Genomic DNA, 17683 nt, shown 5'->3' with positions numbered 1-17683 from the left:
AATGAGTGCCTGGGAACCCCATCTCCCCATCTCCCCCTCTCCCCCCACACTCATTATCCCCATCATTTAGATAATTCTGTCAGGCCTGTATCAGTTCAGCAGTCCCCTTCCCCACCCCCATCCCACATCCCACATTACTGGAAACTCCCAGGTGGGTAAGTGGAGTTGAGATACAGACAGACCCTGATCTATTGGAATGGCAGAACAGACTGGAGGGGCTGAATCTCAGTCCTGTTCTGTTCCCAGGAACCCTGGGCTGACTCAAACGGAGCATCCACTGCGTTCTCCCTGGCCTTTTCGCCTCAGTGTCCAAAGGACAGGAAAGTAGCCCCTGCAGAGTTCACAGTGCAGAAGGAGGCCGTTCGGCCCCACCTCCAGCGCCAATTCAAGCCCCAATTCCCCTGCACTTCAATCCCTTTCTTTAAAAGCATTACTATCTAGTGAGAAAGATGGAAGTGCCAAAAGCCTGATAAACATTTTTTTGTGTGTGAGAGAAAAGGGAAAATGGGCAGCCAGCCCTCTAAACTTTCAGATCAGACATATGTGCAAGGCAGCTTCCTCTCTGCTAAGATCAGAAACTGTTGTTTCTACCCTGCACTGAGCTGTGTGCACACTTGGTGTGGTTTTCTCTCTCTCTCTCTCTCTGTGTCTTGAAAATTGCATATTGCCCAGCAGGAAAGACCTGAGCCAGGCTGCTGATTGGCTGCAGGAGGCTTCTCTCCCTCACTGGAAGCCCAGCCCTCTTTCTGAATTTGAAGTTTCCTGTTTCCCCTTAAGTACATAAACCAATGACTCATAGGCGCTTTTTGATTCTCAGACAGAGGGAGAGAGGATTCAAAGTTGTGACACCGACAAGCTTTCATTAAGAAACTTTCTTTCGCATCTTGTTTTCTCCAACCCCCAGATCGTCCCCGGCCGCTCTCAGACGGGACCTTTAAACTATGGGACTAATGGATTCCTTTTGGGTCTTCACTTTATTTACAGCCTCAGGTTTTTCAGACTTCCTCCAGGCTTCCGGTAAGTTTGTTGAGTGCAGCTCCGGATCGCAGCGCTCAAAGCCCGGGGTTGAAAGCAGTTCACACGGGCGAGCGAAAGGATGAAGGCACCGGGCATGGGCTGAACTGACAGTGATCGGTTTCAGGCTGGAAACACCACAGGGTGTAGCCCATTTAAATTGTAAAGAACCCGTCCCTTGCCTGCACCCCTGGATTGTCACATTACGGCTGGTGATATACATCGGATCTGCTGCTGACTGGAGGCAGAATGGGCACAGGGAATTGGTGGGCAACTGAGTGCAGAGTATATTCTAAAGGTGGGCTGCGTGTGTTGGCACTATTGGGAAGGTGGGCTGCGTGTGTTGGCACTATTGGGAAGGTGGGCTGCCTGTGTTGGCACTATTGGGAAGGTGGGCTGCATGTGTTGGCACTATTGGGAAGGTGGGCTGCCTGTGTTGGCACTATTGGGAAGGTGGGCTGCGTGTGTTGGCACTATTGGGAAGGTGGGCTGCGTGTGTTGGCACTATTGGGAAGGTGGGCTGCCTGTGTTGGCACTATTGGGAAGGTGGGCTGCCTGTGTTGGCACTATTGGGAAGGTGGGCTGCGTGTGTTGGCACTATTGGGAAGGTGGGCTGCCTGTGTTGGCACTATTGGGAAGGTGGGCTGCGTGTGTTGGCACTATTGCAAAGGTGGGCTGCCTGTGTTGGCACTATTGGGAAGGTGGGCTGCGTGTGTTGGCACTATTGTGAAGGTGGGCTGCGTGTGTTGGCACTATTGGGAAGGTGGGCTGCGTGTGTTGGCACTATTGGGAAGGTGGGCTGCGTGTGTTGGCACTATTGGGAAGGTGGGCTGCGTGTGTTGGCACTATTGTGATGGTGGGCTGCCTGTGTTGGCACTATTGTGATGGTGGGCTGCGTGTGTTGGCACTATTGTGAAGGCGGGCTGCGTGTGTTGGCACTATTGTGATGGTGGGCTGCCTGTGTTGGCACTATTGTGATGGTGGGCTGCCTGTGTTGGCACTATTGTGAAGGTGGGCTGTGTGTGTTGGCACTATTGGGAAGGTGGGCTGCCTGTGTTGGCACTATTGGGAAGGTGGGCTGCGTGTGTTGGCACTATTGCGAAGGCGGGCTGCCTGTGTTGGCACTATTGTGAAGGTGGGCTGCCTGTGTTGGCACTATTGTGAAGGCGGGCTGCATGTGTTGGCACTATTGGGAAGGTGGGCTGCGTGTGTTGGCACTATTGCGAAGGCGGGCTGCCTGTGTTGGCACTATTGCGAAGGTGGGCCGCCTGTGTTGGCACTATTGTGAAGGCGGGCTGCGTGTGTTGGCACTATTGGGAAGGCAGGATGCGTGTGTTGGCACTATTGGAAAGGTGGGCTGCCTGTGTTGGCACTATTGGGAAGGTGGGCTGCCTGTGTTGGCACTATTGGGAAGGTGGACTGCATGTGTTGGCAATATTGTGAAGGCAGGATGCGTGTGTTGGCACTATTGTGATGGTGGGCTGCCTGTGTTGGCACTATTGTGATGGTGGGCTGCCTGTGTTGGCACTATTGGGAAGGTGGGCTGCCTGTGTTGGCACTATTGGGAAGGTGGGCTGTGAGAATTGGAAGTGTCTGACCTGTAGAAGGTCACTGTATTTATAGGGAGTGATTGATTTGTTGAAATGAGCTGTGCTTCAGGAGAAAACTTATTTGTACAAGTGGGCGGTGTTTACTTTATGATATCTTACTGAGGAAACTTATTTGTAGAGGTGGACTGTGTTTACTCTGTGATGTCTTCCTGGGGAAACTTATCAGAAGTGGGTTCTGTTTACTGGGAACGACTGATTTTAGAGGTGTTTAATGTTGAGATATGTTATGGCAAGACTGATGTAAAGCTAGGCAAGGCAGATATTTCACAAGGTTAATATAAAGGTTTACATTCCTCTGGTGCCTGGGTCTTGTATGTGTGTGCGTGCGTGTGCATGTGTGTGTCCTAGGTAACTGAAATGTATGATTTCCAAAGAGAAATAGTTTTAGGTGTGTGCCAATCCTGCAAGTATCCAGCTTGATAGGATTTCATTTGTCCAGCGAAAGAATGAATGTAGCATTTCTATCATCCTGTTGCCCTTTCAGCTCCACTGAGAGTGGGTGTTGCATTACAACAGTGCAATGATCATTGATCAGAGTATTTGATTCAGAAGACATTTGCAACACAGCACTTTTAATTATGTATCCTGTGCTACCAGCAAAGCATAATCATTTGGTCGGCAAGTGAGTGGAAAGGACAAAGGTGGAATATGAAATGCATACCATCTGTCTAACAGAAAACAATATAATGTAAAGCACTTCAGCAATTGGGAGATTGGAGCACAGCTTTTCTTTAATCAAATAATGTTTGCTTTTTTTAAAATAAATGCAGTGGAACACATTTTATGGAATCAAAATGAAAAGTTCAGTCTGTTTCAATAGGCTATTTGTTTGTGTTAAGAGAATTCTAGTAAGTTAGTTAAACTAAAACTGCATACTAATAACATAGTGCCAATATGTCTTTAGGTGTGTTTGTCTGTGAAAACACTTGGTGTGATGAGGGACCATTTATAGTGTTTGTGCCTTGTATCTGTAACACTTCAGATGTGTGTGTCATGGACCAAGGATGGTCAATTCACTTCTCCTGAGCCACATACAGATTTTCTGTATCTGAAGTGAACTTGGACTTACCTGAAACTCTTCTGCCCATATCTTTACTTGCACCAAGTTCTGGTCAGCCATCGCCACTGTACTCACTTACCTACATTGGTCCCCGGTCCATCAATGCTTTGGTTGAAAAACTCTCTTCCTTGTTTCCAATCACTCCATGGCCTCATCTATGCCTATCTCTGTAATAACCTCCAGCCCCACAATCTTCCCAGATGTTAAATCGATCCTAAGCCAGCTGATGAATTAGGAAACTAGACACTAAGCCTTTTCTTGGCAAAAGGTTTATTTACAGAATGCAGCATTATACATGTCTGCCTCCTACCTACTCCATTAGGTCCCAACAGTCTTTAATCATATTTTAAGCTTTAAAACAAATCTTCCCATCCACCTTTTTTCCCTTTGGGAAATAATGGAAGAATTCCTAGGCTGATTATCAGCCCATTGAACCATACCATGAATGCTCCTTCTGTGGTTAATAAGCCTTGCCATGGGACTTGAACTGAGAGCTTTTGGCCCAGATATAGGGACGTTGTCACAAGATCTCCTCTATCTCTATTTATAGTTCAGATTTATTTTTTGATATTTTTAAATTCCACCAACTGCTATGGTGAGGCTTGAACCCTTGTTCCCAGAGCATTATCCTGGGCTTCTGGATTACTAATCCAGTGACATTACCAGTACACCAACACCTCCCTCTGAAACGGTTTGTGTGGGAACTCACTGGATAACAGTAGAGCTGACAACATTTGGGGGCTAGTTTCTGGCAGCCAAAATACCTATTGGCAATCCAGAGCTGTGTGGCAATGAACACTGATGGGGAGAAAACAGTGAAGGCTTCACCCCTGGGTGGTCTTGAACCACCAACCTTTCAGTTAACAGCCAAACACACTGACCAGTTGTGCCACAGAGACTGAGATCGGTCTCTATTTATATTTTTAGTAAAAATCAAATAAATAAATTAACTAAAACAAACTGTTAAGAAAAATCAAATCTTTAAAGGAAACTTATATAATTTAAATTAAAATAATATTGCGGGGAGGGACAATGCACTCCAGCCTTTGCTGTACCCACTGGTCACCATAAAGCCTCACCCAAAATGCACTCATGTTTCTGTCATGGGACTTGAACCCACAACTTTCCTAACTCAGAGGCAAGAGTGCTATCCACTGAGCCACAGCTGCCACCCTCAATCTCCTTTTATATTACTTTGCACAAACCAATAAAACAAATAAACTAATTAACAACCCCTTAAAGGGGCACTGCAACAAAAAAAAAACAGAACTTTAAAGGAAACTCAACAAATTAAATTAAAATAATGTTCCTGGGCTGATGATACACTCCAGTAGCCTCTACTCATTCTCTTGAATATACCAGATAAATAAACAAATTAACTAATAATCAAATGAACAAATTGACAGCCCTTAAAAGGGTCACTGTTAAAAAAAAATTTACAGGAAGCTTAATAATTAAATTAAAATAATGTTTCCAGGGCTGATGATGCATTCCAGCAGCCTCTCTTTATAACTCTTTTGAGTCAAAACAATAAACTAAATTAACAAAAACAAGGGAGAAATCAAGCACAGCCCCTAAGTCAGGTCAGCTGTAAAATCAAGGAAAAACTTTAAAGGAACATTACAAACATCAAACTAAGATGTGATTAAAGGGGTCAACAAAACACCCCAGTCCCCGCAGTGCCCACCAGGCACGGAAGGCCTCAGCCTCTCTTTATATGTGGTCTCGGTACTTAATTAAACAATGCCCTTCACCTGTGTATCCTTGATAATATAATTAACATACCATTAACACCAGATCGCTCCAATTCTAGACTCTTGTGCATCCCTGGTTTTCCTTGCTCCACTATTGGTGGCTGTGCCTTCAGCTGTCTAGACCCTAAACTTTGGAATTCACCTCCCCTGCTTTTAACACTCATCTTAAAACCTACATCTATGACCAGGCTTTTGGTCACCTGTCCTAATATTTCCTTATGTGACTCGGCGTCAAATTTTGGTGTGAAACGCCTTGGAATGTTTTACTATCTTGAAGGTGCTATATAAATTTATGCTGTTGTTCAGAAGCGGCTTTATATCTAGCTGGAAGACATCCTAAGAAAGCATCAGTGCTCCTGTAACGCGAAAACCTAAAGTAAGGACAGGCTTATATACATTGGAAATTTACTATTTTACTTGTACTTTTAAGAAAAATCTCTGGATGTGGGTGAGGCGCTAGTCAGGCCAGCATTGCTTGTTGCCCTGAGAAGATGGTATTATAATGTGTGGCTTGCTAGGCTAACTTCTGAGGGCAGTTAAGAGCCAGCTTTGTTAGTGTTGGACAAGAGTCACATAGAGGCCGGAAGGTTGGCAGATTTCCTTCCCTAAAGTACAGTAATGAACCAGTTGGAGGTTTATGACCAATCAGAAGCTTCAGGTAAAAAAACAAAAAGAGTTAGAAAAGCGATCAGCAGATCAGGCAGCATCCATGGAGAGAAACAGAGTTAACATTTCAGGTCGATGACCTTTCACCAGAAGTTTCATGGCCACCTCAGCCTGCTATCGGGCTTTATTTCTAGATTTGTTTTTGAAACTGAATTCAAATTCTCCAACTGCCATGGTGGGATATGAGTTTTCACCTTCTCTGGAGTATTAGCCCAGTCCTTTGAATTCTAGCTGAGTAACATAATCACTGCACTCCCACATTCTCTTTTGGTAAGAAAAGATAGCAATTCATTTGACACTACCTGCTTTCCAATTTTAGTCAGCCTGGTACAGCTGTCAACAGCAAGTTGTAATAAACCATATCCATGTAAATGGAGATAGTTGACTGTAGAATATACATATATTTAATGTGAAACACTCCTGGTGCCCAGGGGAAGCCATTCAAAACCTAGCAGACCTGGGTGTTTTCTAGCTGTGTATTCCAGCTGAAATACAGCCAGTCTCCTCTTCGCCCCAGTCCAGTCCTTCCATTTCTCAGGCAGCCCATGGCAGATGCAAGAGTCCACACACACACACGTCTGTTATTCTGGAGGGAATTTCAGTAGCTGGGTTAGAGATTCAATGGTGCAACTGTTTTAAAGAAATAATTATTTATCATAAAAATAAAGCATACTCCTGTTTAAGTGGCATTCAGTTGAACTGATGCATAAAACTACACAGATATTAGCACTTTGAGGGTCAAATGATAGTCTCTCTGGATGGGAGTGAGATATCATTGAAAGCGTATTAATGAACCACGAATATATATAGTGGTTTCATTGCATATGCAGTGTCACTGATTAAAAATGACCTTAACACATGTGAACAGTTAATGTTTAACCCAATGTTACCATGGCAGCAGTTTGTTGATGTAACCCCGTCTATAAAGAGCCCAACAAACTGAAGGCTTTAGGCAACACTGCCACCTTTCTAAACACTACACTGCGGGATTAAGCACTGCAGCCCAGTGGTCTAGTGATGACTATGGATGAGGTGGGCATGAAAGATTGCAAGGCACTATTTCAAAGGAGGTCGGGCGTTCCCTCTACTGTCTTGACCAATAGTTAGCTCTTCAATCAACTTCACTAAAACAGATTATCTGGTCATTATCACATTGCTGCTTGTGAGAAATTGATGCGTGCAAAATTGGCTGCCATGTTTCTTACATTACAACAGTGGCTACACTTCATAAAGTACATCATTGACTGTAAAGTGCTTTAGGACACTCTGAGAGCAGGAAAGGTGTTTATAGAAATGCAAGTTCATTTGTTTAATCTTTGGATAGTGTGCTGTCAATACAACTGTACAAATCCTCCCACTCATTATTTAATTTATTATTGTTTTCCTTGATTATTTTTCAGAAGCATTAACACCTCAGCAGCCATAATATATGGCTATGGTTTGATAAATATAGGCAACCAGCATGCAATCAGCATAATGTAAACCATTCATGACAAATGCAGGCGCCATTTTTATTGCAGATAGCACCTCAACGTTGAAGCAAATTGAGATCTTGCTTTTGAAAATCTGCCTTTAGGTTGCATTGCATTACAAAAGGTTCCAGCAAAAGTTAGAGACACATCAGGGGAACTTGACCAGAGAGGGATCGTCTGCAGTGTTTTGATTTGGTACCATGCTTGGAGTATAGTGTACAGTTCCAGTCTCCGTATTATTAAAAGGATATTGAGGCACTGGAGAAGGTACAAAAATATATACAAGGATAATACCAGAACTGAGAGGTTATTCCGATCCAGAAGGGATGAACAGGCTAGGGCTTTTCTCTGGAAAAACAGAAGGCCGAGGGGTGATCTAATAGAAGTCTTTAAAATTATGAAAGGATTTGATGGAGTAGTCATAGAGAAAATGTTCCCATGTATGGGAGTCCAAAACTAGAGGACATAAACATCAGGTAGTCACTAATAAATCCAAGAGTGTGTAAAATATAGAACTGGCTGCCACAAGAAGTAGTTGAAGCAAATGCCTTAGATGCATTTAAAGTAAGCTAGATTGATACAGGAGGGTGAAAGGTGTAGGAGGATATGCTGATAGGATTAGATGAGGTAAAGTGAGAGGAGGCACGTGTGGTGCATAAACATCAGCATGTGCCAGTTGTGCTGAATGGGCTATTTCAGTGCGGTAAATTCTATGTCATTTGATGCAGTTTGAAGATTGCCAATATAAAGACGTACCCTGCCCATTCACTCTCAGCAGTTTTATGCAGAGTTATAAGAATTGGCCTGAAAGCTTTGCTGTGTTTTGTTTTGTTGAGACTTTGTATATTTAGGCTCAATATTTTGAAAATCAATATAATTTATTGAAGCAACCCTACTCTTTGTTCACATTCTAACATTTCTCAAAAAGTATAAATCGTGAGAGATATGGCTCAGCTTTCAACTTTGAAAAATCCATTTTTCCTCCCTTTCTTTTGCGAATGCTGTAAAACATATTTTAAAGAAAGCCTCAGGATCATTTGAAAGCTCCCTTCTGATCAAGACCCTGTTTTTGCTGTGACTACAGCAAATATTGGAAAAGAAATTCCCCTTTTTTTTGTTGGGCCTTGCTCTGTCTGATTAACGCTTGATTTAAAGGGCCTTCTATAAATTGAGGTGGTGGAGGTGGGTGGGAGGGGTACTTCTTTAATAATGGATGTAATATTCTCCAATATGAAAGATCCTGATTGTTAACACTACTTACACTTACAAATAATGCACATGTTTCTAATCTAAACCACCTGGACGGCTCTAACATGTTAATGAGTTATATGGTAGCAAAGTTTCCAGTACAGAACAGACCATGCATTTTTTGCAAATATTTTGCAATTAAATAAATGATATTAGCACATGATGTATATTTTGCAGCAGTTCCAATCCATGTATGTACTGGTGTCATTTATTTTTGAGTATGATTCTATGCGCTTAATTTTTTCAGCAATTGAGGCGCTGCAGCTTGATAACCTATATAGGAGTGTTATCTCTGTAAAGCAGAGGACATTGCCTCCCAGTAAAGTACTCAATCTTGTCTGCTGATCTTGCTCCAAGGCCCAAGCCCTCAAATTGTTACACTCTTTCGCCTCCAGAGACTTGAGCACAGAATCTAGGCTGACACTTCAGTGCAGTGTTGGCAGATAGCGATATGGCATAATGAGTTAATAGTTATGGTAGTGAGATAGTGATGTGTATCATGATGTAACAGTGACATCTGTAGTCATGTGCTAGAGACTCTGTTAGAAAGAGGGAATAGTCTGTGCACAAGAGAAATGTACATACCTATAGCTTATTATGTATGCGGTGTAAATAAAGTAGTCTTGAAGAAACCTATCTGAGTCAAACCTAAGTCACTCATGAGTAGAGGGAAACCTTCCCAGTATAGATTAGACCACAAGATATATCGTAAAACATGGTAGCAACAGTAGTAACACCAATCTACCAACGATTTGGTGCCATCGACAGAACACCCATAACGAGAAATTGGAAGAAGAGTTCTTCAAAGGGAATCCGAAGACTTAGCTTGGTGAGAGGCACACTTCGAATTGGTAGCAATGTCCACACCAGCCGAGCAGCCATTCCCCCTCCTGTGCCCATTTGAAAACCTTGAAGGTCCACAGAGAGACCAGTGTAGGGAGTTGTGGAAAAAATACTTCCTGAGGTATTGAGCAGCATCAGGTTTGCTTGCCATAGAGCAGAAACACCAGGTTAGTTCATTTCTCTACACAGTGGCGCCTATCGCTGATGAAGTCCTCCTGAGACAGGAGGTAGAAGAGACCTCTACACACTTCGAAACTGTCCTAAAAGTATTTGATGTACTTTTCAGCCCGAAACAGAACCTTGTAAGCGAGTGAGCATGGTCCAATCAGAGGGCTCAAAGGCCACTGGAATCCGCCAAATTGTTTCTTACAGATCGGTAGAGGCTGGCCAGTTGATGAGGGCCTGGTGCATTGAAAGATTAACTTATTCACGACTGCATTGTCATCGGGGTCCGTGATGAAAAGCTGTCGGATTTTTTTTTGAAAAAAGACAAGCTCATACTTGATCAAACGGTTCAATACGCTAGGCAGGCTGAACTTAGGGAGCAAAATTGGTCCATAATCCATTGAGATACCGAAGCCTCGGGCGAGTCTGTTAGTTTGGGAGGACCAAAGGTGGCAACTGGCCCCGCGCAAAAGCCCACAAAAGGGTCGGAAGTGCGAGAAACCCCACAACACCATCTTGAGATGCTTACACTTCAGCACTAAAAAGCAGAACAGAAGGGAAGATTGGCCTGCAAGGGCCGCAAAGTGTTTCCAATGTGAAAAGACAGGACACCAAGCAGTTTGGTAAATCAAAAAAAATTATTAAAGGAAGACAGCAAGAGAATGCCTCTGAAAGGCAGACAATTCAGGAAATTGGGAATAAGGAAAGAAATGAGATTACAGGTTTCCTACGTGAAGTGACGGATCACGAACAAGACTTTTGGTCAGTCACTTTGGAAGTTAAAGGCTTTAAAACTGACTTCAAACTTGATACTGAAGCTGTCGTCACAGTACTGACTGATCATCTGGAATGGCTCAAAACAGTACCCGTCCAGCCATCAAGCATTAAATTGCAAGCTCCAGGTGGTATGGATCTTGGAGTAAAAGATCAGATAATTACCACCCTTCACCACAAGGGGAGACAGATTGTTGAGATTCTCGATATCATCTACAATCAAAGCATATCTTTGCTGAGTGGAAATACATGTATACAACTGGGCATTCTAGAAATAGGAAGATAGGAACAGGAGAAGGCCATCCAGTCCGTCGAGCCTGCTCCGTCATTCAATACAATCATGGACGATCGAACACTTCAATGCCTTTCACCCACCCTATTCCCAGAACCCTTTATGTTATTGTTAATCAGAAATCTATCAATCTCCACCTTAAACATACTCAATGACTGAGTTTCTACAGCCCTCTGGGGTAGAGAATTCCAAAGATTCACCACCCTCTTGAGTAAAGAAATTTCTCCTCATCTGGTCTAAGTGGCTTCCCCCCTTATTTTGAAATTGTGTACCCTGGTTCTAGACTCCCCAACCAGGAGAAACATCTTAACTTTCATCTACTCTGTCTATTCCTTTAAGTATTTTGTAAGTTTCAATGGGATCATTTCTCATTCTTCGAAGCTCTAGGGAATACAGGCCCAGTTTCCCCAATCTCTCTTCATAAGACAGCCCTGCCATCTCCAGAACAAGTCTGGTGAACCTTCGTTGCACTCCTTCTAAGGCAATAATATCCTTTCTGAGGTAAGGGGACCAAAACTGCACACACTACTCCAGGTGCTGTCTAACCAAGCTTCTATACAATTGAAGCAAGACTTCTTTACACCTGTACTCAAATCCTCTTGCAATAAAGGCTAACATTTCATTATCCCTCATAATTGCCTGCTGCACCTGCATGTTAGCTTTCAGTGACTTATGAACAAGGGCACCCAGATCCCTTTGTACATCTACACTTTCTAATCTCTTACCCTTTAGGAAATACTTCGCACATCTGTTCCTTCTGCCCAAGTGTATAACCTCACATTTTTCCACATTATATTCCATCTGCCACGTTCTTGCTCACTCATTAAGTCTTACCAAATTCTCCTGCAGTCACTTTGCATCTTCCTCACAACACACATTCCCGCCTGGCTTTGTATCATCCACTTAATTGGAAATGTTAGATTTGATCCCCACATCCAAATCATTGATATAGTGAACAGCTGGGGCCCAAGTACTGATCCTTGCGGTACCCCACTAGTCACTGCCTGCCAACACGAGAATGACCTGTTTATTCCTACTCTCTGTTTTCTGCCTGTTAGCCAATCCTTAATCCACGCCAGTATATTGCCTCCTATCCCACGTGCTTTTATTTTGCTAATCAACCTCCTGTGGGGGACTTTATCAAAAGCCTTCTGAAAATCCACGTGTACTACGTCCATCGACTCTCCTTTATTGATTTTGTTAGTGACATTCTGAAAGAACACCAACAAATTCATCAAACATGATTTCCCATTCGCAAACCCATGCTGACTATGCCTAATCAGATCATAATTATCCAAGTATCCATTTATCACATCTTTTATAATAGATTCTAGCATTTTTGCTATTACTGATGTAAGACTAACAGGCCTGTAGTTCCCTGTTTTCTCTCTCCCTCCCTTCTTAAATAGTGAGGTGACATTTACTACCTTCCAATCTTCAGGAACCATCCCAGAATCTATAGAATTTTGGAAAATGATCACCAATGCATCCACTATCTCTACAGCAACCTCTTTCAACACTCTAGGGTGCAGAATATCAGGTCCCGGGGACTTATCAACTTACATATTTAACATGCAAAATCCTACAGAGGGACAGCTGGGTACCTTTTCATTGGAGAAATTTCCAAAGTCGGGTGCAGAATAATGGATTTCAATTCAGCAGCAGTTGGTGATGTTTATTAATTGAGCTGTGGGTCATTCTCCATCACAGAGACACCATCCGCTGGACCCCAGGAAGAGATTGAGATTGTCAATCTCGGGTTTTTTTGAAGATAGGCCGCAGAAACAGAAGACACTGCAGCAGACCATTACCATCCGCAAGGGGACCTTCTAGACCTAGGTTGGCTCTTTCCTGAAGAAGGTTATGAGAAAGAAGCTGTTGTAGTAACAAGTGATCTGTTGGAAGGTGAGGCCCCAGAGACTGATACAGTCTTTGAATCTACTGCCAATCTACTGCATATGAAGTCTGTTATTTTTCTTTTGAGGAGTCAGCTGTGTTTGATGCCGAAGAGCAAAATTTGTATCTTTGTCCCACTGACCCCACCAATGAGATGCAATGTTTATCTCTAGCTGATGATAGAGAGTTGTCCAGAGAGCACAAAATGCTTGATTCCATAGTGGACCACACCGCAAGAGCATCAGTAGAGCCCATCAGTCTGGGTGAAAGTAAGTTGACGTCCACATTCAGCCTCAGCAGAAAATCTTCCTTCCACTAAAGTTGTCCTTCAGTGCAGAAGCAGAGGCCAAAACTACAGAGCTTTTATAGCTGAAGATTCCGATAACAGAATTTTGTCTAGATGTAGCAAGTATTGCAATGTTACCACTACTTGCAGAAAGTGAAAGTAGTTTCCTAGGCATTGTGGGAAGTCATAGCTTCTTCTTCTTTTCCTGCAATATCTATAGGAATTTTGTCATTCTTTTCGTCATCCAGTTTTGTTCAAATCTCAGATATTGAATACCATTTTCGCCCTCAATGCAGCAGTGAATGATGCAGCTGTGCATTTCTCCAGTGGAGTTGAAAACACTTCATCTTCTCAGGCCTTTCTCCAGTGAGCAAAGAAGGAGCAGAAGTTTCCTGAGTGAATACTAGTTTGTCCTATTCCTCTTCAAGAGAGTGCGATTGTCCAGGCCTTGCAGGCTTCTCTCGGATCAGTCGTTCATTGAAAAGTTATTTTTTAATATATTCATTCATGAGATGTGGGCTTCGCTGGCTTGGCCAACATCTATTTCCCATTCCAAATTGCCCTTGAGAAGGTGCTGGTGAGCTGCCTTCTTGAACCGCCGTAGTCCATGTGGTGTAGGTACACCCACAGTGCTGTTAGGGAGGGAGTTCCAGGATTTTGGCCCAGTGACAATGAAGGAACGGCAATATAGTTCCAAGTCAGGATGGTGAGTGATTTGGAGGGGAACTTCCAGGTGGTGGTGTTCCCATATATCTGCTGCCCTTGTCCTTCTAGATGGTAGTGGTCATGGGCTTAGAAGATGCTGCCTAAGGAGCCTTGGTGAATTCCTGCAATGCATCTTGTAGATGGTACACACTGCTGCCACTGCGCATCGGTGGTGGGGCAAGTGAATGTTTGTGGATGGGGTGCCAATCAAATAGGCTGTTTTGTCCTGGATGGTGTCAAGCCTCTTGAGTGTTGTGGGAGCTGCACTCATCCAGGCAAGTGGAGAGTATCCCATCACACTCCTGACTTGTGCCTTGTTGATGGTGGACAGGCTTTCAGGAGGCAGGAGGTGAGTTATTCATCGTAGGATTCCTAGCCTCTGACCTGCTCTTGTAGCCACAGTATTTATATGGCTAGTCCAGTTCAGTTTCTGGTCAATGGTAACCTTCAGGATGTTGATAGTGTGGGATTCAGTGATGGTAATGCCATTGAACATAAACAGGCAATGGTTGGATTGTCTCTTGTTGGAGATGGTCATTGCCAGACACTTGTGTGGCGCGAATGTTACTTGCTGCCTGTCAGGCCAAGCCTGGATATTGTCCACACATTGCTGCACTTGGACATGGACTGCTACAGTATCTGAGGAGTCACGAGTGGTGCTGAACATTGTGCAATCATCAGCGAACATCCCCACTTCTGACCTTATGATGGAAGGAAGGTCATTGATGAAGCAGCTGAAGATGGTTGGGCCGAGAACACTATCCGGAGGAACTCCTGCAGTGATGACCTTGAACTGAGATGACTGACCTCCAACAACCACAATGTGCTAGGTGTCAATCCAACCAGCGGAGAGTTTTCCCCCTGATTCCTATTTTGACTCCAGTTTTGCTAGTGCTCCATGATGCTACACTCAGTCAAACGCAGCCTTGATATCAAGGGCAGTCACCCTCACCTCACCTCGGGAGTTCCGCTCTTTTGTCCAAATCAAGGATTTTGAATCAAGGCTGTAATGAGGTCAGGAGCTGAGTGGCCCTGGCGGAACCCAAACTGGGCATCTGTGAGCAGGTTATTGCTAAGCAAGTGCCGCTTGATAGCACCGTTGATGACCCCTTCCGTTACTTTAGTGCTGATCGAGAGTAGACTAATGGGGTGGTAATTGGCCGGGTTGGATTTGTCCTGCTTTTTGTGTACAGGACATACCTGGGCAATTTTCTACATAGCCGGGTAGGTGCCAGTGTTGTAGCTGTACTGGAACAGCTTAGCTACAGGTGCAGCAAGTTCTGGAGCATAAGTCTTCAGTACTTTGGCCAGAATATTGTCAGGGCCCATAGCCTTTTCACTATCTAGTGCCTTCAGCCATTTCCTGATATCATGAGGAGTGAATCGAACTGGCTGAAGACTGGTATCTGTGATGCTGGGGGCCTTTGGAGAAGGCTGAGATGGACCATCCACTTGGCACTTCTGGCTAAAGATTGTAGCAAATGCTTCAGCCTTGTCTTTTGCACTGATGTGCTGGGCTCCTCTGTCATTGAGGATGGGGATATTTGTGGAGCCTCCTCCTCCAGTGAGTTGTTTAATTGTCCACCACCATTCACGACTGGATGTGGCAGGACTGCAGAGCTTAGACCTGATCCGTTGGTTGTGGGATCACTTAGCTCTGTCTATCACTTGTTGCTTATGCTGTCTGGCACACGAGTGGTCCTGTGTTATAGCTTCATCAGGTTGACAGCTCATTTTTAGGTATGCCTGCTGCTGCTCCTGGCATGCCCTCCTGCACTCTTCATTGAACCAGGATTGACCCCTGGCTTGTGGTAATGGTAGAGTGGGGAATATGCTGGGCCATGAGGTTACAGATTGTGTCGCTGCTGATGGCCCACAGTGCCTCATGGATGCCCAGTCTTGAGCTGCCAGACCTGTTTGAAATCTATCCCATTTAACATGGTGGTAGTGCCACGCAACATGATGGAGGGTATTCTCAATGTGAAGGTGGGACTTTGTCTCCACAATGACTGTGCGGTGGTCACTCCGACCGATACTGACATGGACAGATGCATCTACAGCAGGCAGGTTGGTGAGGATGAGATCAAGTATGTTTTTCCCTCTTGTTGGTTCCCTCACCACCTGCCGCAGACCCAGTCTAGCAGCTATGTCCTTTAGAACTCTGCCAGCTCAGTCAGTAGTGGTACTACCGAGCCACTCTTGGTGATGGACATTGAAGTCCCCCACCCAGAGTACATTCTGCACCCTTGCCACCCTCAGTATTTCCTCCAAGTGGTGTTCAACATGGAGGAGCACTGATTCAGCTGTGGGAGGGCGGTACGTGGTAATCAGCAGGAGATTTCCTTGCCCATGTTTGACCTGATGCCATGAGACTTCATGGGGTCTGGAGTCGATGTTGAGGATTCTAAGAGCAACTCCCTCCCGACTGTATCCCACTGTGCTGTCACCTCTGCTGGGTCTGTCCTGCCAGTGGGGCAGGACATACCCAGGGATGGTGATGGTGATTTCTGGGACATTTTCTGTAAGGTATGATTCCGTGAGGATGACTATGTCAGGCTGTTGCTTGACTTGTCTGTAAGACAGCTCTCCCAATTTTGGCATTAGCCCCCAGATGTTAATAAGCAGGACTTTGCAGGGCTGATAGGGCTGAGTTTGCCTTTGCCTTTTCCGGTGCCCAGGTCGATGCCCGGTGGTCTGTCCGGCTTCATTCCTTTTTTTGTGACTTTGTAGTGGTTTGATACAACTGAGGGGCTTGCGAGGCCATTTCAGAGGCCATTTAAGTGTCACCACATTGCTGTGGGTATGGAGTCACATACCAGGTAAGGACGGCAGATTTCCTTCCCTAAAGGGCAATAGTGAACCAAATGGGTCTTTACAACAACCGACAATGGTTTCATGGTCATAATTAGACTTTTAATTCCAGTTTTTTATTGAATTCAAATTCCAACATCTGCCATGGCTGAGTTCAGATCCGAGTCCCCAGAGCACTACCCTGGGTCTCTGGATTACTAGCCCAGCGACCTCAATAGTTCAGCCATTATGGAGATCACACCCCAGCTACCAGCAGTGCTGGAAAGCTGCTGTCCCATTCTGCTGACATTGTTGTCTTCCAGCTAAAAGACAAGCAAGCACATGCATCCACAACATCCTCCCAGAGAACCAAGAAGACTGTGGGGGATTGAATCCTTTGTGACAGTGCCTCTGGGGGCGTGGGAAGGACAGTAGGAGTAGGAGTTGGATAAAATCTGTAACATTTAAAAAGGCTACAAAAGTTTGACAAATTAATGTAAATTATTTAAGAACTAGTTTTACATTGCAATTAAAAAAGTTAACATTGTAATTGGGGGTAGATGTCGCATAATGGGTTAATAGTTATGCTAATAAGAGTGATATGTATTATGATGTAACAGTGACATCAGTGGTATGGGCTAGAGACTCTGTTAGCGAGAATAGTCTGTACACAAGAGAGATGTATTTACCCAGTAGCTTACCATGTATATAGTGTAAACGCAATGATTTTGAAGAAAATCACTTGGTCAGATCTAAGTCACTTATGAATAGAGCGAAACCTTCTCAGTACACATTAGGCCACAAGATATTAGCACACTGTGTGTATTTTTCAGCAGTTCCAATCCATATATGTACTGGCATCATTTATTTTTGAATATGATCCTATGTGCTTTATTTTTTTCAGCAGTTGAGACTTTGCAGCTTGATAACCTATACAGACAGGAGTGTTATCTCTGTAAAGCAGAGGGCATTGCCTCCCAATAAAGCCCTCATTCTTGTTTGCTTATCTCACTCCAACTGTTAAAGGCCCAAGCCCTGTCTCATATCCTGCTCTCTCACCTAAGCCAGAAGGTTGTGGATTCGAGCCCCAGTCCAGAAACTTGAGTAC

The 17683-nt window shown here is 44.2% G+C and overlaps 1 protein-coding gene across 2 annotated transcripts in view; it reads left to right on the top strand.

The window, feature by feature from the left end:
- The first annotated feature begins 759 nt into the window (after nucleotides 1–759).
- The window catches only part of tgfbr2b (transforming growth factor beta receptor 2b), a 105397-nt gene continuing 88473 nt past the window's right edge, over nucleotides 760–17683 (top strand). For both annotated transcript variants that reach the window (XR_013576239.1, XM_078539343.1), the window contains exon 1: nucleotides 760–1017. Coding sequence is in view for 1 of the 2 variants with exons in the window: in XM_078539343.1 (XP_078395469.1) it covers nucleotides 942–1017 (76 nt within the window). In the remaining variant the exon portion in view is untranslated. The remainder of the gene's footprint in view (nucleotides 1018–17683) is intronic.

This window comes from Cetorhinus maximus, chromosome 3, assembly GCF_964194155.1.
Source record: "Cetorhinus maximus chromosome 3, sCetMax3.hap1.1, whole genome shotgun sequence".
Classification (NCBI taxonomy): Eukaryota; Metazoa; Chordata; class Chondrichthyes; order Lamniformes; family Cetorhinidae; genus Cetorhinus; species Cetorhinus maximus.
This window is presented reverse-complemented; position numbering and strand designations above follow the sequence as displayed.